The sequence below is a fragment of the Copadichromis virginalis genome, linkage group LG1, assembly GCF_057382275.1.
Source record: "Copadichromis virginalis isolate Kocher_CV1m ecotype Utaka linkage group LG1, C_Virginalis_male_GT1.1, whole genome shotgun sequence".
Taxonomy (NCBI): domain Eukaryota; kingdom Metazoa; phylum Chordata; class Actinopteri; order Cichliformes; family Cichlidae; genus Copadichromis; species Copadichromis virginalis.
The window spans coordinates 30,481,999-30,504,430 of NC_140618.1; the positions used below are offsets into that span (position 1 = coordinate 30,481,999).

Genomic DNA, 22,432 nt, shown 5'->3' on the forward strand with positions numbered 1-22,432 from the left:
TGTTTGTGACCTTGTGTGTCATTTTCAGAGCCAGGCTGTGTGCCAGGTGGTGCCAGCAGTAGTCCATCCACTTTCTAGCGACTCTGTCTGAGGGGCAAACATATGGCTGTCTCGCCAGCTGTCATCATAATATGTCTGCCATGCTCATACCTCACCATTAGCCAAACCCCTACAGATTGGTCTGTTTATCTAACAGAGGAGCCAGAGCTTCATTTTGAAATAGCGTGGGTGCCTTTTGTAAAGAAGTAAAAAATAAATAAAAAGTTTATTTTTCCTGTGGTAACCATGTAATGGCCCCTTTCATACAAACAACAGCACGTGCCATCTTATATATGCTGCCTTATTTTAGGTGAAGCCTGTAAAATAAGATTGAAAACACAAAATAAACTTCATGTCTGCCTTCCTGCATTAAACAGCAGCCTCCATCACACAGAAGCTGTGCTGTTGCTGAATATGATAAATGCCACTTGTGAATTTATCCACTCAGCGGAAACCTGAGCAAACGCTCAAGTCCAGTACTTTCATTGTAGGAAGAAATCTATTAAGTTCTAGCTGTTGGCTGGGTTTTTACACACAGCAGCAAAAGTACAGTGGGGAAATACAAGTTTTGGGTTGTTTGATTTTAATAGTTACTGGAGATTCAGATTCAAAAGATTTAGATTATTGCAATTTTCCCCCAGGTTAATAATTAAAAACATTTCTTTCCTGTCACAAAATACAGTTTCTATAAAACTGCTGCCATAATCATTTCATTTTGATGCTCACTGTGTGTGAATTTTCTGACTCACGAGACTTCCTCTTGGACTGACTGGCTGGACTGAAAAACATTCAGCTCTTTCTTTTAGTCACTGAAATCTGTCAGACTTTCTCTTTCCATGTGTGGAAGCAACCTTTTTTCTTTCTGTCTTTTCATTTTATTTTTGTGTTATTGTTTCACTGAATCCTTCCTTGAAAAGCCTAAATAAACAGTGCTGCACAGACTTCTAAGACACCCCTGACTGTTATCTACAGCTTCACCAGTTTTAAAGACTCTAATGAATCTACCTGAAGCAGCATGGATAAACAAAATGATAACATCTTGTCCTAATTAAATTTATTGGAAATAAAATACTTTTATTAACAGACAAAACCAATCACTTGAAAAATGATTCTCTGCACTCATAAAAATGAAGCAATTATTTGGAGTAAAAAGCAGCTGAATTATATACAGTCAAAGGTTTATTTGTTCAAATAATTAAACATTATGGAAAATGTGCTTGGTGTAAACTGATTACCAAAGATTCCATTAAATGTAACATTTCACAGTGTACCTAAAACAAAAAGTGTATACAAACATATTATGTATATATATGGTGTATATAACCCATATTTTTGAGTTTATCTATTTATATAACAGCAGATCTGCAGAACTTTACTGGACAAAAGTCATGAAACGCCTTATTAAGTGTATGTGCACATTATGTACTCGATACATCTGTATATAAAGTTATGCATCCTGGCAACAGGGATTGCTTCAGTTTTCTGTGATAACGCCATCATCAGCTTTGGACTTTCCAAACCTGACGATCAATGGACTTGATTTATTTAGAAATACCACTCTGTGGCTCTGTCTACCAGTTCAGCTGCACTTTACATTCACACATAACCAGGCTCATATAATAGATCTACTTAAATACATTTAATGACAGGTGTTACGTACATTTATGCTTTATTTATGACCAGAAAAGAAGATTCTAATAGGAAACAAAGTTGGAGCCTTGACAGTCATTAAAACAATGTTTCAAATAAATAAACTACACCACTGACCCAAGATTTGTGCGAAACTTGATCACAATCACCCCTTCTCTACCTGTGTTAAGGCACTGAATAATCACCAGAAAAATCAACCTTCGACCTATTTTGTATAAAACATTATCAGTGCATTATTAAACAGAGTTGCCCCTGAGATGTGACCTTCACAAAACCGGCAGCTCAGAAAGCATAATTACCTCTGGCCAGTGCTGTGACGGGTGAGTATGCATAAAAAGCATGACATCATCTGAGAGACTCACACCAAGTATCTAATAAGCTAAACAGCAAACGCCCACATGCACACACAGGCGGTCTTTTTCCATGACTGAACACGTTAGCTCACGATGATGTGACGTAAAATCTAGCTGAAGTCTCTCTGCTTCGGACAGCAAAACTGTTCAGCTTACTGAATGCTTCTACTGCCTGATAACAACCAGACTTGACCCTGCTTGGCAGCCAAGAGCTTTGCAAGCACCTTGGCATGGTCTCTCTTAAAGAGGCAAAGCACTCTGTAAGGCCCACAAAGCCATCTAAAAATGGGAATGACATTCAAACTAAAACATCTCCTTATTGAAAAGTTACACTGAACTCACACAAACACACTATCAATTGATATAAAGCTGGAAACAATTGGGATGTGACTGAAGACCCCAAAATGATCATCAGAAACTTTTTATCAAACCCAAAATAACCAACACACATAATATGTGGGAACAACTTTCAGTAAAATTTACATGAACACATGTTCTTAGCTAACTTTTTCACTTTCTTACTGCTGCTATTTACCGTTGCTACTCAAATCAGGACTAGTGTTGCATCCTGTATATCCTACAAAAAGCAGTGATGCACGGTCTGTTTGCTAAGTGTGAAATGAAATATCATTGAGAACAGGCACAATCCCCTTTCCCATAATAAGAAAAGGAATTTTGAACTTTCCAGCAAACAGAAACCTTTTGTAGTGTTTATAAGCAATATCACTATGCCTTTATATTGTGCTACTGGCAGCACAACCCAGTTACAATGCTGGCCTTAGATTCTGGCTTTGCAGTGGCAGTTAAACTGTGCTTCATTTGTGTGGAAAGAGCTCTGCAACTTGCCGATTTCACTGTGCAGTCAAAGAAGATTAAAGTAACAGAAATTTTACAGAGCAAGAGGAAAAAATGCATACGAATGCAGATTTATCCTGCAAGAATTTCTCTTTAATTATGAGTTACTCACGCTATTATTTGTGTTTGACTTTGTAAAATTTACTCATTTTTCTTATTCTGAAGGATATAGGAGCAAAGAGCTAATTCAGTGTTACCTGGGATACAGGTATAACAATGAAAGAGCCTCCGCCGGCACTCTCTGTGACGACTGCCAGGAACTTGGAGTTGACGGCACAGAAGTGGTTGTCATGGACATTCTTGGTGATGGGGACACCGTCGAAGCAGTGCTCCCGGTTGGCTACTTTTCCATAGACATTTCGAAACTTGGAGCTTCGGTACGTCGGACGCCATGACATCTGAAAAAGAGAGATGTGTCACAGATAAACAATCTGAAAAATCAAAGATGTTATAAAACGCAATGATATAAAACAGGGGAGAAAAAGCCTAACATTTCAGGAAACTAGTTCTAGTGAAGGCAGTAATCTGATAAATAACATGATGTGTTTTGCGACTAATTATACTAAACGATTGTCTGATGTCTACACTGGAGTTTTGTTGCGTGAAATACTAGTACTGGTTTGTAAATTAATAATTGGGATGCATCTGTGTTTGTTTATGGCTGCAGTTCTCTGACGAAGTTGGCTAGCATTAGTTGAAAACCTAGCATTTACCCTTGTTGTAGAATATGATCACTTCTAGCTAAAAAAAATAAAAAGATGGTATTGACCCACCACGGAGGCAGTGGAGACTGTCAGAAAACGACTACAAGAAGACAGCTCCTTGGAGGACAGGACCAACTTCACACCCGATCAGATCTGCACACTGTTAGACCTCTGCCTCACCACTACATATTTCAAGTACAACGAAGGCTTTTACAGACAAAAACATGGCTGTGCCATGGGCTCCCCCGTGTCACCTATTGTAGCCAACCTTTACATGGAGGAAGTGGAAAGGAAGGCTCTTGGCTCTTTCAAAGGAAGAGTACCCAGCCACTGGTACAGATATGTGGACGACACCTGGGTCAAAATCAAGACACAAGAAGTGGAATCCTTCACTGCGCACATTAACGCTGTGGATAAAAACATCAAGTTCACCAGGGAAGACACAAAGGACAACTGTTTGCCTTTCCTGGACTGCGCTGTGCACATTGAAGAGAACGGCAAACTCAACATCGAAGTTTACCGGAAGCCCACACACACGGACCAGTACCTCCTCTTTGACTCCCATCACCCTTTGGAACACAAACTTGGAGTAATTAGGACCCTACACCACCGGGCAGAACATGTTCCCTCTAAGCCTGAAGGAAAAAAGAAGGAACACACATATGTAAAGGAAGCACTCAAAACGTGCGGCTATCCTAAATGGGCGTTCTTAAAGTCAGCAAAGAGGCACAGAAAAGAAGACCAGACACCAGCGAGGGAGGATAAGAAGGACAGACGCAACAACATTGTCATCCCCTATGTAGCCGGTGTATCAGAAAAACTCAGGAGAGTTTTCTCCAACCATGACATCCCAGTGTATTTCAGACCCAGCAACACGCTCAGACAAAAACTGGTTCACCCGAAAGACAAAACGCCAAAACACAAACTTAACAATGTGGTGTATGCTGTACAGTGCAGCGAGGAATGCTCAGACCTCTACATTGGAGAGACCAAACAGCCACTTCACAAGCGCATGGCACAACACAGAAGAGCCACCTCCACAGGACAAGACTCAGCAGTCCATCTGCATCTTAAGGATAAAGGACACTCTTTCGAGGATGCCAACGTTCACATTTTGGACAGAGAGGACAGATGGTTTGAAAGAGGAGTGAAAGAAGCCATCTATGTCCACTGTGAGCGACCATCTTTGAACAGAGGCGGTGGTTTACGACACCAACTCTCTGCCATCTATAATCCAGTTTTGAGATCCCTTCCCAGACGCCTTAACGCCCACTCACATCCTGGGCCATCTGACTGCAGGAATTTGCATGATAAGGTGGGGCCAGGTTTCACAATGAACACACCCGAAACTCTGGCTGATTGGGACCCACACCCAGTTTCACACCTTGGCTCAGGCGATTAGAGGATCATCAGGGGGTCCTTTTGTCCCTCTGTGGGGGGTTACTCCCACTAGGGTTATATCTGGGACTCTCCACCATTTGACCTTAGAACTGAAGAAGCTTCTCGGATGAGAGGTGAAACGTCTTCAAGCAACTTAAAAAAGTCCAGACGCTTTTCTTTGCAAGCTCCTTTGACTATTGACCATAATGATAGATGGAGAGGCTTCAAAAAGGACAGCTTACAAGCTAGTTAATCAGGATGATGACATTGTTTATATACAGTCTATATAAAAAGAGAAGACAAATGTAAATAGAAAATGGAAAAAATGTCTTATTTTGGTGATTAGAAGCTAGAAAACATGCACGCATAATTATGATTGTGTTAAAAGTCCCCATCTTCCAAGCACAGTTGCAGGGTGGGCTGTCCCATCTGTGCACATATGATAAGAGTCACACATACAGTTGTGGGAAATCATCCAAACTGGTCATGGGTGTGAGACTTTTGAAGGGTGAAAACTGGGTGAAAATGTTTTCATGCTACTCCACGCTGCCACAGAGTCAGTGATTAACGCGTGGAACAAAACAAAACCAAACTGAATCTCAATCAAGAACAAAAATCATTCATTTCTGACAAACACACCATATTCTATTGTTTGTCACTCTGTTTTTGGTTCAGATGCATCTTGTACAACAGAATAGCAACCATTGTTTGCAGCTGCTGCTCACAACAAAAGAGAAGTGGTTGGTCTTGACTCAAGATGCTTCTTTTGTTTGCCACTTCACCACAAGAATGCACTGGTGGAGTGCTTGATTTTTGCTATGGTCTGGCTCTGCATAGGGATTTAACAGTTGACTCAGCCACAGGACAAGGATGTTAAATGACCTTTGACCCAACGGGACAGAAGTTGTGGTGAATGAATGTGGCTATAGAATTTCTTCTAAAAAAAATTCTCTGAAGGGAGATCTGTTCAAAGACATTTTTAGTGACACTTAATCTAGACTATATCAGTTTGCGATGGGGACTGGAGGAAGAGAATTTATGACCGCTGTCAGATCAGTGGCTGCAATTCTGGATGACATCAGGCAATCCTCTATTCAGCATTGTTCTGCGGATAAGGAGGGGAACTGGTGGGAGGGGTGTATGCATGCAAATAGAAACATGCCCTGACCATGCTGCTACCGTTGTCTTTTCCTGTTTCTCACTGGACAGCAGAAGTAGCATCCAGGAGGCTACAGTGTGGCTGACCTCCATCTCCTCACTTCAACACTCAAGATAGTGCATGAATTATACCCCGTATAAATCAAACGTAGGCAGGAAAATACGTTTATTTTATATTACTAGTTTTTCTGTGGGTTACTGTGATTTAGCTGTCTGAGGCGAGCAAATATAAGACAAAGAAAAAATGCTTAATCTTCTCTAAAACCATAAACCGTCCGAGGTGTTTATTGATGCTAGATTAGCTATGTGAATCTGTACCGGCAATACAAACAGACCCAAAAACCCAAATGGTAATGGTAAATGTAAAGCAGGTGTTTCTCACTATTCATTCTCTCACTCACACACCAGTGGAGGCTGTGCTGCCATGCAAAGTGCTGGCTTGTCATTGGCAGACACTGCAGGACTGGCTGTCGTGGGGAACGAGCCACAGGTTTAAAACAACACCTTTAATCACAGAGCAAGCTGAACCACATGTACGGTCTAAAGAAACAGAATATAAAGAAAACTCTAAAGTGCAGGCATGAATTTTGCTCCTATCATATTCAGGAGTATGAAAACTAAAACATTTATTCTTTATTTAACATTCACACGAACATTCAAATCCTTTTAATTCCAGCTCAAAAAAGCAGTTGTCTCCAAGAACTTCACATTGTTAAGTAAAGATCCGACAATATTAGGTCTGTGTAAGCTCAATAGTAGCTGCTTGTTAAAGAATTAATGTGGAACAGAAGAGCAGCAGAAACTGGCCTAAGGGACAGTTAGAGGAGAGTCGTCCGCTTTGAGCTCTCTTTACAAGGATGCTCATTCATCGGTCCCCGGCGTATGGCACAGAGAGGATGTCTGTCTGAGCGTGTTTGTGTCTTTCTTATCTCACGAGGGTTTGCGGCACACCAGCTCACACGCAGATCATGAGCAGAGCATGCACATACACAGAAAGACAGCAAGTCAAGAAATGATTTGGTATCCATCATATCACAAGACTTGTGGGTTGTGAGCATGAGTTCTTCTCGCGGTATGCACTGTGAATCCTTCAGGACTTTGCAGACTTGCAGATTTTCACAATATGAAGGTTTTTGTGCCAAGTTTGAATCATATAAACTTCACTCTCACCACTTTCATATTTCATTAACATCACATATTTTAATTCCACACCTGAAAATGTCGCCTTACCTTACAAGTGTCCTTATAATGACACTCCAGTCACAGTGTTCCTGCTGCTTTCTGAGATTGCAAACATCCACCCTCCTATCTACACAAGCCGCAGGACCTTCTCTCTTCCTTCCTTCCCTTTCGAATGTAAGCTGGCGGCCTGTGTCTACTCTACCTCCTTCTCTCATGTTTTTCTCAGCCCTCCCCTTTAAAATTCACTCTTCCCACCCTCTTCTCCTCCTACGAGCACTGATAGCTGAGGGGCCAGCACCCCCCTCCTCTTCCTCTTACCCTTCTCTTCCATCCTGCCACTCAGTCAGCCCTCTGCATCTCTTTCTGTGTCCGCTACAGTTGAAACTCCAGCTCAGGCAGACTAGCAGAGAAGTACCCATTCATCCTCTTTCCTTTCCCACCCACTGCTTGTTTGGAATCAGAAGGCCTTTCTGGCAGATTCCCAGCAACGCTTACAGTTTTTCAGCCCTTATATCTTTTTCCTTTTAATCTCGTTTCTCCCAACTGTGGACTTTGTAGCTAACAGAAACAGTAAAATTCAATCAGGAATTTTGCGTAAAACTTGAAATATTCACAGACAAGAAATGAAGAAGACACCACAATTAAACAAGTCTTCAATTAAACAGTTACATCCAGCTTATCTAGATATTTAAGCTCTAGCTCTCTTCCACAGCATGCCTTTTTTCTGCCACAGCAGATCGCCGCCCCTCCCTGAGCCTGTTTGTGCAGGGGGGAGTTTTTCCTTCCCACTGTCACCAAGTGCTTGCTCATCAGCTTCTGGCAGCCAATCAACATCCAGTCACGAAATACTTATTTTTCCCAAATCCAATATCTTGGGCTGTGTGACTGCTGCCTTATTTCCTTGAACCTACCGTGTCACATGTCCAAAATGGCCAACACGTTAATGTCACATGGTTAAGTGGGCATCTGACTACAAAAACCTGATTGTGATTGAATGTAATATTGTTTTGTTTGGTTTTTGGCTGCAACAAACCAGATTTACTTTCTAAATATGCCATGTCAGCACATAACTGGTAACTTTGCAAAAAAACAAACAGCACTTTCCCACCTTACATAACGAGCAGCTGTACTTTTTGGGGTGCGGGCTGTATTATGGCGTGGATTAATTTTAATTTTTTTTTTTTTTTTTTTTTTACATACTTTGTTTTTCTGCTGGGTTACTTAATGTACTTATATTATAATTCTTTTTAAAATTTCCTGTAACAAACTTAAAAAAAAACGTATTATAAAGTGCCATGAATGGATTACTGGGTGGTAGAGTTAGATAAAATGTTGTTGTTGGACAAAGATTATGGATAGGCGGCGGCGAAGGCAAAGAAGAAGAACAGTTGATATACAAAATGAAAACCTGTTAAATTAATTAGTAACTGAAAGTAGAAAGATTATGGCCCATTTAAGTCGACTCTAGCAGGAGAGATGATTACATTTAAAATTACATTTTTTCTTCAAGGGTTTTGTTTTAACAACACTGGTAAACTCAAAAAAATGTCTGCAACCTACAGAATATTTAAGGATTTAATGGAAATAGAGATAACTGTGCAAGCTTCCACTCTTTCACTACATACACCCTCTAAAAGGTCAGTTCGATACTGAAGCAGGTGTTGTAGTGAAAATTGCCTCCCTCGATGATTGTCTGTGTATTTGAAATGTGGACGGGCCCCTTCGGGCTCAGTGTGAAAGAGACATCCAGAGGCTTCTTAGTTTGGTGCGTGTTCGTGTGAGCATGTTGTGCTGGTTTCTGCACCTGCATCCATGCCTGACCATTTGTTGTCTATTTGTACCAGTATACATTCAGTATAGTGTTCATAGCTGCAAGGCAGAGCACTCCAGAGAGAAGAGTGTGTTTATTGAGCTTTTTACATGTTGCCTCAAGACAATGCTGCTGCTCTTTGTGAGCACCAGACCCCTCTTGTCTTTCTGAGGGTTTTTTTTTCCCCTCATATGCAATAGCAGATTTTTGTTTCTCAGTTAAATAGCTGCCAAAATCTGAAACTACTTGTCTAACTGCTACATAAAAACTCTTTTGAATATTCATTTTGGCCTCAGCAGTAGTGAAACGAGCAGCTCTTTGACTCCTAATAAACCCTAAAAAGGAATCCATACAACACTAAATCAAATGATAGGGTTCAAATATTCCAATCAGGATTTTATCAGCGTTGGTGCCAAATAAGGAAGTAGAACCATCTGCGTTCCCATTCAGGAGACACAAAAGGGAAATCCACGGGGAGATTGCATGTCCTGTCACTCAGACGCACTGAAGCCCTGTCAAGCCACCGTGTCATGTTTGGTCTTTTCTTCCTTTCCCTTGGCACTGACACTGTACAGTCATTTATGATGATTTCCCATCTCTGCGAGGAGCAAACTCCACAAAAAGAGAGCTTTACTATTGGTTATTTCAGCCAAAATGTGTCTCAGCGTGAAGTGGGCTCTGTATTTCTGAGTCACACAGGAAGTATCACAGCTTGGCTGAAAGTGCTAAAATATTTTCTACAGTGCTATGGCGATGCCTGATGGGACAGTTGAGGTTATAAAAAGGCCTTTGTGTGCTGTGAAGCTGCAGATTATTGAAGCAAAGTATTTCCATTTTACACGCTATCAGCTGAAAGTCCGCATCATTGGTTGATGTTAATCTTCTTTACAGCAGCAGTGCTGATCCTAACATTGCCTCGTGCAGATTTTCTTACATGTTTACGACTGAAGCTAAGCTAGTTGCGTAAGTAAAATAATACGTTTGAGTACAAACGCACATCCTCTCCCGCATTCTGATCTAACAGAAATATTTTGGGATCAGTAAACAGTTTTTATGAATACTTCTTCCAGCATAGAGTTAATTCTGATTATTTTGCTGCATTGAGTCAAAGGAAGTGGGATTAGCCTGGTTGCAGAGGCTCTATATAAGGAAGGGCATCAAGTAAATCAAGCTGAAAACAATGGCTACATTTACTTAAAGCTTAGCATTGCAATAATAATACTAATTATCGCTGTTTTAAAAGCCAAAACTGGATAAAAGCCCTCCATATAAACGCCTGAATCACAATAAACTGTCCCAAATTTATTTAGTCCAGTTCAGATGGGTGGACTACATCTTTTTATTAACTGAAGAATAAAGAATAAATATACTACCATGTAAATTTAATAGGGCTGTTCGATATAACGATATATATCAGATGACGATATAAAAACGTCTAGTTTCATTTTACGCTATAGTTTGTTTTGTGGTGTCGCAAAATAAACTGTTTACGGCAATATTTTTTTCATCGTTTTGATGGTCACTGTAGTGGCTAAATTAATTTCTTAAAGTTCTCTCTTTCTCTTATATTTAATATAACCACACTATGGACAGACAAGCGCCTGTTTTTATGGGTTGTCCAACAGCGACGGTAACACCATACTTACTTTTGCGAGATCTCGCAATACTTTTGCGTCTTAATTTTTTTTTTCTCCCTAATTTTTTTTTTTCCTCCGTAATTTTTTTTTCTCCCATGTCCCCTGGGGGGCTCCGTAAGAACAGGCTTTTCCCTGCAGCACGCTGTAATAAATACTCACAAAGAAAACGGTGGCCGTTACAACCTATGTCTAAAAATGTGTAGTTTCATGTATCGGTTAAAACACTCGACTGCAGGTACACGGCGCCCAGCTGGAAACACTTCACCTACCCGAGATTCACAGAATTTACAGAAAATATTAATTTTTTTGTGATTTATATCGTTATCGGGATGATAGATGTTCTATATCAGGATATGAGATTTTGGTCATATCGCACAGCCCTAAAATCTAATGACCTAAATGCAAAAGGACATCATTTTTCCCTTTTCCCACAAACAGCAGCTTAGAACAGCAGCTAGTGCCAAACAGCCATCTTCAGAGATCTGATCAAACACAATGCAGCGAGAATTCTGGTGTCTGTTGGAGGCCTATGCAAAAATTCACAAGCACCCCTCTAACCAGCTTTCATCACAAATATTTGATGAATAATCTGACAGCAACAAGGTCAAACACAGTCCTATAAAATGACAGGTAAAACTAGAAATTGCAGAGATGACAGGTATTTTAGTAACAATGCCCCAAGGTGAGCTGAGTGGTTATGAAGCGTTAATATTGTAACTACTCTCTTCTAGATTCACGGATCGGTCACATCAGCCAGCAGAGCTCAGACACACTAGACTCTAGCTTAGCTCTGCTAAGTTAACTAATGTTAAACATCAAAGTAAATACATGAAATAATGTGATGCTAGTGTATTGTTATGTTATTCAAGTGTCTCTCCCCCACATTTAAGGCTAAACTAGCAGCAATTAGTTAGCATCATATTTAACCCTTATTATCTGCTCTATTTGCCACTGTCTTGCTTTTTTTTCCTTTTCGTGTCTTTTCTTTCTTTTTTCCCCTCCCATAAGGATAACGCCTCTTCATTTTGTTTGGATGGCTTTCATTGTTGTTATTAGGTTTGTTTAAATAAAATCATGCGTGCCACTTACAATGAATAGTGGGTCCCCCTTAGGGAAGTCAGCTCTTGTCTAACGTCACTTCAAATTTCGCACATTTCCAGTGCTGTACTTTAAAGTTTGACAGCCCTCGGGGCCCCACACAAGCAGTTGCCTGTCTTGCCTGGTAGCAAGCATTGCTGTTGAGCAGATGGCAACAAGAGCTACGATAAGACAGTCACCGAAGATGAGTGCAGGACTTCATCACTTTTACATGCATGTAAATACCTAACTTTATCATCTATACAGATCCAAAGTAAGCAGTTGAATCAAAATCCCAAATGAAAATATGTGCTGTCAAGAAATGAGAGGTTAGCCCCTCATTCCTTTATGGACTTGCAAGATACTATAAGCACACTGACACGCCAAATGACCTCAAAACTGAATTATAATATATGATGCAGCCAGAAAAAGCGCTGCAAGCACTCTGATTGTTTTCACAGAAGTCATGAATGCAAAGTTAATTTGAAGCCTAACACTTACAGAAGTAAAGGAAGGGCAGAGGCAGCACAGGACAGCAGCTGTGAGCGAGCGGCAAATGGAATAAAATAAAACAGAACAGAATAGATTTAACACACCTGCTCCAGCAGCCTAAAGTGAATCGGCCCATCTGGAGTTTTTGTCAGATTTTCCAGATGGCCTGTTCAGGAATGTTGGAAAGCTAATCTTTTATTTGAGCCTGCATTAATTTCAATCAGTTAAAAAGAAGGGTCACAGGAGCTGTTGGAACTCACTGGCTCCCATTTATCTTGCTCATTAATTTCTATTATATCATTTCTGGAGTTTCTCAGAAAGTGAAGAATACAGATTAAAGCATCAGCAAGACTCAAGGTTTGGGCAAAGGGGCAAAATATTCCCATTTTTCATGTCAGCATTTCAGCCAATAGTAGCTGGTGTATCCATGAGGTGGGGTGTTGTTACATAAACTCCACGTGTGTAGCATATAAAGCTACAGTAGACCCCAGCTTTCAAAAGCCTTTAAAGTGGACATACGGCATCTTAAAAAGCCACAGTAGAGAGAAAAACATATCTGTGGAAATATTTGTTGTAACTAATCAGACAGGACCGAATAAATCAGGCACATTCGTTTAAAAGTTCGGCCTGTTCCGTCTCAACCAACGGCCGCGGCAGGCTAAACATGAGGACACAGATGACGCGCAACAATAAACGCATGAAATACACTTCTGTATCATTTGCTCCTTTTATTCCACATGCAACTCAAAATCATTCAAGCTGCGGTCAACAGAAAGTTTTGCCTCATGCTCACCCTACCTTTCTGCTCATCAACATCAGGTGCTGTGAACAGGTGAGTGCAACCACATTTATCAACTACCTCACCCATGAGACACGCCCCACACCCGTGCACCAATACAGTGAGTCCATTTAAACCAACCCACTTAGTCAAAAAAGGAACAACTCATATGGCTCCTACACGGCCAATACCCAGGGATGAACACCTCGCAGTTTCTTTAGTCTTGGCATATAGTAACCAGATCATGAAACTCACTGAATCAATCTCTGTCAATGCCTCAGTAACAACAAGTGCTGTGTGACTCTTGGAGTGTGCTTTCTTGATGATAGGGGATCACTCAGAATAATGACAGGAGATGCAGAAGCCCAGATAATGGTTGCTCTTAGCCAGGCCCATTAAGCAGCTGTAATGCAAAGAGCACGCTGCCCATGGACAGGAAACACTGAAACACAGCTCAAGGGCACTTATCAGAGCACAAGTACACGAAGAAGTGGGTGTCCCGGAATCCATCTATCCCTCCGGAGGGTAAAAGGAGGTTGTTATCAGCAGCAGCGCTATCGTCCAGGTAATGTAATTACTATGGATACACTCTATATTATTTCCTAGATATTCTGATATAGTTTCAGATACAAGTTCTGAGCCTTTTTGCTTATCCTTCTTACTAACGCATGCCATATTTTCCATACAAACACAAACCAGAGACACATTTTACCCTGCACCACTTATAAGGTCAGTCATCCAAAACCAAGAAGAAAGGTCTAAATTAATAATCTCCCTCTGTGCTTGCCTTTCTTTTTCCCCCAGGAGTTTCTGCCACATGCTTTTTGGAGCATAATGATGCGATCTGGGCCTCACACCCTGAATAACAGAAGGGGGCTGCAGATTTAAGGTGAAGGAAAAGTCTAGAGAGAGACCAGAAGATGACACTGGAGGTCCAGAGGGGAAAGACAAATAGAGATAAAAGCTAACTAAAAGAGAGAGAATAAGGTATTTGAGGTGAAAGGGAAGACCAGAAAAGGAGAGAATAAAGAGAAAGAAAAGGGCAGGCTGGGCGACAGAGACTGATGAAATATTTAAAGAAAAAAAGAAAAAGCAGACAGAGAGGAGGAGCAGAGGAGGCTCTTACCAGACAGAGATTAACTCCCCTCTGTCAGACCACCTGCCTGCTCTGCAGCACACGCGCATACACAGCGAGCGTGATTCTATTGTACCATCAAATGATTAAAATATTATCACCCAAAAAGCACTTAAGCTTCATTATTTAATGAACAACATCCTGACAGCAATCCAGCAAAAGGACAAATGTCTAGTAATACTAACCTAATAAATCCATAAAACATTTTAGGCCAGTGCAAAAGTGCTTTAATCCTGTATTCTTTCTAATGGCCAGCAGGGGGCGACTCCTTTGGTTACTGATTTGTTAAAAGAAATATACCATATAAACCATATAACCACCATATAATGAAAATTGATGGATGGATGGAAAAAGTCTCAGGTCAGTGCTTCATAACAGGACTTAACAAACCAATGGCTGACATTACAGCGACTACTCCCAGCCTATATACAGTCTGTTTGAATACATACACAGTTTCCATCCTTTATCATTAATATGGCCCAAAAAAAATCATTGGACATCCTCTTCTCTCCCAGAAGAACCTGTACAGCACGCGCTGCCTCAACAGGGCACCAATAACAATAATAATATTTATATTTATAAGAAGGTGCAATAATACTGAATGTGCTATAATAACAGTGTGCAATACACGTACACTTATTCATTTTATCAATAAGTTAAGTTACCGTGTCGTGTTGTTGTACGTAGTGCTGACTTGGGACAGTTTTCCAATTTCATTGTACTATTGTACTATGTGTGACTATCTCATCTTACACGGTGAACATCTGTTTGTGTAAAGCTAACAGATAAACCAATTCATCCTGTGTGTTTAAAGAACTTTGACAGAAGCAGTATGGGCAAAAGTTATTTTATGTCACGCTGCACGAATCGCATCAGCTCTGAAATGAAAGCCGTCTGGCAGCGATACAAAACGGGGAGGAAAAAATAAAAATGGCACAGAGTCTGAGACAGAAGATGAAGGAACACTTTCATCAGATTATTGAAACCCATCGCTGAAGCAAGAGCACAGGAACAGCTCTGTGGAGTGATTAATCAGTGAGTGAGTTATGATTTCAGATCTGTTAAGGTATTGCTTTTGGTGAATGCTGATGGGGAATATTGACTTGCAGAAGGTTTGGATCACCAGGCATTTATAACAGCGCTTGGAGAGTGCCAAGAACCTGACACCACAATCAAGGGAAGATGAAAGTTGCTATTCATGCCTAGATTTGCTACAGTGAAATGTTTTTCTCTGCGTTAAATCAATCATATTCATTAGGAGCAGTGGGCAGCCACTGTGCAGGCAGCCACCTAGGTCTTTTGGAGATGTAACCTAGGTTTTTTGGGGTGGTGGGAGAAGCTGGAGCTCCTGCAGAAAAGTTGTGTTTAGTGGAGATCATTTAAATTCCACAGTGAACCCCTCGCTGTGAGGCAGCGGTGCTAATCACAGAGCCACCCTCCTCTGAGTCAGATACAAACAGCAGTTCTGTCTGATGCTAAAGAGTTAAGAGACTGTAGGTGGATGAGCTGTTTTGTTGGTGTTCTGTTTCTTTGCTAGTTGTGGAGTGCAAAACAAAGCATTTTCACACTGGGGGATTGAAGAAAATTAGTTGCACACCATACACATTTCTGGATTACCCACTGAAGAAACACAAAGAAGAGCTTGTCTGGTTTCCTATCAGTTTAAATAAGTCGTAGTCAAAACTTGGCAGAAAACAACTCTATAACCAGGATTTGCCATAGGAGACATTTCGACATGTTGGCATGAGAAACCAGCGTTAATGATGTGAATTAATAGAAGCTTCTTCAGTTTTAGAATTACAAATTACAGAGACAAAAAAAGGGCGTGAATATTATGAGTAAAACATGTGCTTTATTAGAATGTCAAGCCAAAAAGTCTCCTGTGAAGAAAGGCCTAACCTGGCCTATTATTGTGCATTGCAACATTTCTTAAGCAAATATAAAAAACAGAAGGCAAAAATAACCAGATGCTACAACATGGGCAGACTGAAACAGATGGCCAGCCACCAGTTTCCATAAAAACATCAATCCATCAACTGCTTCGTCTGATTTTTCCTTCTCACACAAGGCCTACAGTGTATTTATTATTTTTTTCACATGTCTGAGAAAAGCTACTCACTCCAAATTGGATGAAGCGCTCAGCTTTGAGGTTCAGAAGTGCAGAGCTTTAGTATGCTCGGCACTCCTGCCCGACTGTGTCAGCACCCAGCACCAGACGGACTCAACACCCTTTTGGTATTACTGCCTCTTCGATCTTTCCCTGTCTGTCTCGCTCTCTCTTTTCTCTCCTATGTCCTTTCACCAGCTCGTTCTCTCACTCCGTCTCTCTTCACAGGATTGGAGAGATGGACAGCGTGAAAAAGCAAACCTAGACAGAGAAGTGCCAGACCATCTGCCGAGCCAAGGACTTCTCCATTGCAGACAGTGACTGTCTGAACCTTGGCGAGACTAGTTCACGCTGTAGGAATACTGAAGATAATGCTAAAGATAATGAATGCAAGAAGGGAGAGAGTGAGAAAGCTCTAATATCCATCAGACCCAATAACAAATATGTCATCTTAATGTTTGAATGTCAGTCAGTACTTTGTCCATTAACAGATAAGCCAATCACACTGCAAATTGAAAGGTCACATTTAGGTTATTAAATAAAGGAGCACCCACAAAGCTGCAATGTATATTTAACACTTAGGCAATCACATGTTAATTACATGGTCGGCCTTTAGGCAAAAAATGTGTTTATCTCCCTGTGCTGACGTGTGCGGTTATGTCCTACATTGAATCACAATTCATAAAAAATGATAATTGCTTTTGATTTGTTTATCTTCTGTAAAAGTGAATATTCCCATCTAATGATGGCTACACAAGAAGACAGGTAATTGCTAAATATCTGAGGAATCATGAGGTCACCTTGAATTGCCTCAACATTTCCTTTCCACTCTGTATGGCAGTTGTTGAGATATCTTGCTTTAGATCAGAGTGATGGCGACACTAACTCTGTATTAGTGACAGTACAGATACCAGAAGCTAATGCTGCTATTTGTGTGATATAGTTATCCAGAGCAATGAGATAACATTGTCCTTGTACAGGAGCCTCTCGCATAGTAGTTCATCATGTTGATTCTTCTTAATCAGTTTATGCCTACTTCCAGGGTTTAATTTGTTCTGCATCCTGTTGAGACAGGATGCAGACCCTCCCAGAGTGCACCACGTACCTCCGTCATCACTATCAATAACGTCTGTAATATTTAATGTTATCCATCCATGCTTTGGTCTGTGAAGGTTCTCAGTCATCCAGGTCATCGTAGTCTAAGGAGCTTGGAAAGAAAAGCGCCTCCATGCTTTTGTTTGAAATTGAAGTTAACTGTAAATCGCTTGTTTCCCTATTCTCGATATATTAGAAGCCTGATGTTGACAAAGATAGACGTCAGTTTTTCAGATCACACAGTGCTGGCTCAAATGTGTGATGTTCTGCTAAGGGCAAAGTTCTGCTAGGAAACCTTGGGTCCTGCCTGATGTTACTTTGACACGTACCACCTATCTAAGCATTGCTGTAGACTGTGTACAACCTTTCATAGAAATGGTATTCCCTAGGAAAAGACTGTACCTTTTTCAGCCAGACAATGCTACCTGCCACAAAGCAAAAAGAGTTCAGGATGGTTTGAGGAGGACAGCAATGAGTTAACGGTCTTAACCTGTCCTCCCCAGATCTCAATCCAATCAAGCATCTGTGGGATGTGCTGAAAAAAAACCCATCCAGTCCATGGGTGCCATAGGAATTAAAGGATCAGTTGATAATATCTTGGGACTAGATGCCATAGCACACCTTCAGGGGTCTAGTGCAGTCCATACCTCAGCAGGTCAGGACTGTTTTTGCAGCAAAAGGGGGACCAGCAGGCCAACAGTTAAGGCAGGTGGTCTTCATGTCTGGTTGGTGTAGTTTGGTTTCTTTTCCTATATGAATGCAAAGTCAACTTTTGGCCCCAATTCCATTTACCTCTAATGAAGCAGTTCATGCAAGACATTGTTTTTTTTTTCTCCACCTGCTGATCTTAAGTTCATATCAGAATTCTGTGATCATTAAATTTGAATAACTGTTTGTTTTGTTTTTGTTTACAGGGATGCTGTGTAATGTGTTTCAGTCACTTTTTGATGTGTTTCATGACTTCCTCTGTTTCCGGCTGTGCTTGAACAGCACCTTCAGTGGATGGCTAAATTTGCATATTAAGCACTGGTTACATCAAATTGAATAAAATAGTTAATACACAGGGAGGGCAGATCCACAAATTAATGACAGCTACTAGGAAACTAGGAAAGGATATAAATATAAAAAGAAATTTAGCTCAGGACCAAAAAAATTACTGTCTTTCCTTTTAAACTATCGCCAGGAAAAGGTGAGCTGTGGTTTGCCAGTGCTGGAGAAATTGAACCGAGTCACTTCAGAAGAGAACAGTAATAAACGAGAGCATATCAATATAGAGGATTTTCTTTTATGGGACTTTAAAATAAATTCAAATTAGGCATTCAACAGTCTGTTAAGCAGCATACAAAGAAGTTGCAAGCTGCAAAGAGACAGACAGATTTCAGCAATTCTGGCACCAATGTGGGGGAAGGGAAGTTCCAGATGTTACGACTTATCCAGGGCAGCAGTCATGAGGAAGGACGTCTAATGAGTTTTTCTACTAAAGTGAGCATGTTGAAATATAGCTGATTCAAAGTCATATCCCCAGTCCAAATAGACAAGGATACAAATCAAGCCAACGTAGATTATTGCGTACTGCTCCATCTCCTCAGTTTTCTGACTCTCACATACAGAATCTCAACCTGTATGTACTTCTGCATATCCGGGATCATTTCTCCATTGCCTCCAAAATAATGTCTTCTTCAGTTTTAGGTTTTAAGAAAAGGAGAAAAAGAAGAAAGAAAGACAGAAATAAAGGAAAATGAGCCAAGTGACCTTTTCTTACAAAAAAAAGAGCACGCTCATGCAGAAACAGCCATCAGTAATCGCCTTTGGATCTATGTGTGAGCTTCATAAGCTACATTGAAACGACAGTATCCCCATATGAGGGTGAAGGTTAATGTGTTGTGAATTTGACCTAATTCTGAGCCTCCACTGTGCTGAAGAGATCACCAACAGAAAACCAACCACAGGGTTATAGCACTCATGCTGCTGTCATTCTGCATAAGCAAACCTCCATATGTCCAATACAGGTTTTCCCGTGCTGACGAATTTTATTATGAGGTTTATGTAAGACCACGGACTGTGTTAGCTATCCATTAAAAGCTCAGTCACTCATGCACATATTTCCAGTCTGTTTCATCGATCCTTCTATTGCCAGTCTGTTAATTAGGTTTCTACGCTACAGTATGTGTCCCAGTTTAAAGGCCATATGTAAAGCACAGACCTAATTTCACCATGCTCTATGGAGAATAATATTTAATTTTGGATGTTATTCCATAAGGAAGTCTCTATTAGCAACATGCTAAATTTGGTTGCTTCCCAAGTCATACTTTAGCCAAGTTTATCCCCCTTTATTTCCACATATCTTAATCTATTTACACAATTATGAGGTTGTATATGTCTGACACCAACCTCATTCAAGAACTCACCATGAATTAGAAAGTGAGTCCATCTTCCACGGAAGTTCAAAATAATAAACTTCAGTGTTCTTGCATAGAAATGCACATTAGTTTATGCTTGTAATACTAAAATTAGACTAAAAAAATGTGCCTGAAAAACTTCTGCAGTAGATAGAAAGTACATTTAGGTCAAAAATCATTGCCAGGCATTGCCTGTAGTAGTTAGGCCTGAGTTATTTTTCTTTGTCATTTTGTGCACCTGTTTTGCACCAAAATAACCGAAGCCAAAATACTGCACCTAATTTGTCAGCACAAGAGCAAGGCAGCTGATATCAGCAGCAGTCCTGGTAAGCTCTCTGTCCCTCCAAGTTGTGTCATTTAAATGTTGATGTTATCTGCTATGGTTTCAATTGTGTAAGGGCACAGTAGCTTCTATTGCCAAACCATTAAGAGTTTTGCAGTGATGTGATTTTATTGATTGATAGATGGGAACTTCAACCAGCAAATACCTTACTTTTTCCTGTGGTAGCAGAGAAATAAGGCTGTAGGGATGAGGGTTAATTGAGCTATATGTGATATCCTAAATTAAGATAAACTTCAAGGCTTATAATTCTATTATGTTCTGTTTCCTATATGCTGTGAAGGCTTGGAATCATTGCTTCATTGCTATTTAGTAATCCCACTTTTCATTGTCAGGGGCATTGGAAAGGTTGTTATATTGTAAAATATAAATTTTTACAGCCAAAAACATAGGTGTGGTGGTGCTCTTAATGGCTTAATAGAATTACAATTGCAGGTTTAATTCAAATATAACGAGACAGTATGTTAACCATGCGTCATTCTTTTAACTTGAGGATTATCTATGTTAACCATGGCTATCAGTGGGGATTTCTGGTGTCCCAGAAGAGGTTTAATCCTGAGTTAAAGGGAAATAATCAATAATAAACCTAAAACAATAAAACTGGTTCTTTTATTATTTTAGGTTTAATTCACTAAAGAATAATTTATGTTTATTTTTCAGAAAATGCAAAATAACCAAAACAAATCCACAGATTTCTGTTTAATAGGTTCCCAGACTCAAAGGTAATGACGCATCAATGTATGAACCATGTATCAAAATAAAGAAACTACAAACATAATTGGAGATAAAGTATCTGAATTTCAGGAGCGGGACCACGCCTCCAAACACGCTCCTTCCGGTTCTCATCTATATATGTTCCCCCAGTTCTACAATCTGTTCATTCTCGTTTTCGTGCCCCACCGTGCTCCCTCCTCTTTTTAATTCTTTAAGTTCTTCACTTCTATTTAGTACATGGGGATCTGCCAGGTCTTCCGGCCTTCCCCAAACTGCAGCTCAATTCAAGTCTCAAGCCTCAAATAGGACGTGGGCCCAGCAAGTGAAACTTTAAGTAGCCATTTTTTTTTTCTTTTGTTTCTCTCCTACGCTCTACTTCATCTCTCTCCATGAACCAACTACATAAATAAATGGCATCAGCACAGACCCAGTGAATCCTCCCAGCTGCAGTCACCACCCACGGAGAAAAAACTAGCAGCTGAAATGCAGACACAGCTGGCTCTCAGCTGGCGAATCCATCTGATAAACAATAAGAGACGAGGAAAATTCATACAGTAAGTCAACATATGGTGCCCATAGGAATTCTGTTAGCTACAGTCTATGTGTCGTCTAGTGCAAAGTATATAGATCTTATTATTAAAAAGTGAGAACAACATTATAAATGTGTCTAGCAAAAAAGATTTTTCGTTCCTTAAAACTTTAAATTAAGATCAATGTTGGGCTTTCTGTAGAAACTGCATAAAGATAATAACTTCTTAAAAATATGTTGATTGCCAGAAAAATGTGTCTAACGTGTTACAGTAATCATAAATGATTCCAGAGCTATCAACGATTGCAGCAGTTCATATTTGACGTAACTATGAATTCTAAAGCCCAATCGTTTCCAAAAGCTCTTTGTTTCCCGCCTCAATTGTTGTACTGTTCCTTTTTAGACTGGCATGCCCACTGAGTTGCTATAGTGACAGCAAGTGAAACCCAGACACTTGGAGTTAAAAAAAAACATTTTTCCAAACATAAGAGCCAATTGACATTAATACCAATGTTTCTCAGCTGTGACCAAAAATATCTGGCAAAAAAAATAATAATCTGGGATGATCTTCTGTGAAACAAATCCCAGTAGGCTATAAATCAAACCAGTGGTACAGTGTCATGTTGCGGACCACAAATATATTACTCAGAAGAAAAAAAAATCCGGTTTGTAGAGTACGCTTGGGGGGTGTGATCGTGTCTCTTTATGTCTGTCTCCACGTTGGTTGAGTGTGGAGTAAGTGCATATGAGAGCATGAGGGTGGGAATGGATGTTTGTATATGTGTGTGCCTGTATGTCTGTGTCTATATGTCAGGTTGGGTGTCAGGCGCCACCTCTCTGGGGACATCTCAGGCCCTCCAAGGTATGGAGGCCTATCTCCCCCCACCACCACTTCCCCTGCCAGTGGCGGACTCCCTCAGGTGTCGGTGCGTTGGTGGTTCTTTGTGTCCGGGGATGGGCGTCCAGGTACACACCGGCTCACTCCTTGGCGGCCGCTT

At 40.5% G+C, this 22,432-nt stretch overlaps 1 protein-coding gene across 2 annotated transcripts in view; it reads right to left on the reverse strand.

Annotated features, from left to right (window-relative positions):
- Positions 1-22,432, reverse strand: part of coro2ba (coronin, actin binding protein, 2Ba) — a 48,586-nt gene that overhangs the window by 12,392 nt on the left and 13,762 nt on the right. The window contains exons 1-2 of one of the 2 annotated variants that reach the window (XM_085458939.1): positions 7,370-7,540; positions 3,095-3,295 (exon numbers count right to left, since the gene is read on the reverse strand). In XM_085458939.1, the coding sequence (XP_085315065.1) occupies positions 3,095-3,295 (201 nt within the window). In that variant the 5' untranslated portion in view covers positions 7,370-7,540. Of the gene's footprint in view, positions 1-3,094; positions 3,296-7,369; positions 7,541-22,432 lie in introns of those variants that run through there. The other variant, XM_085458932.1, reaches the window with a different exon arrangement.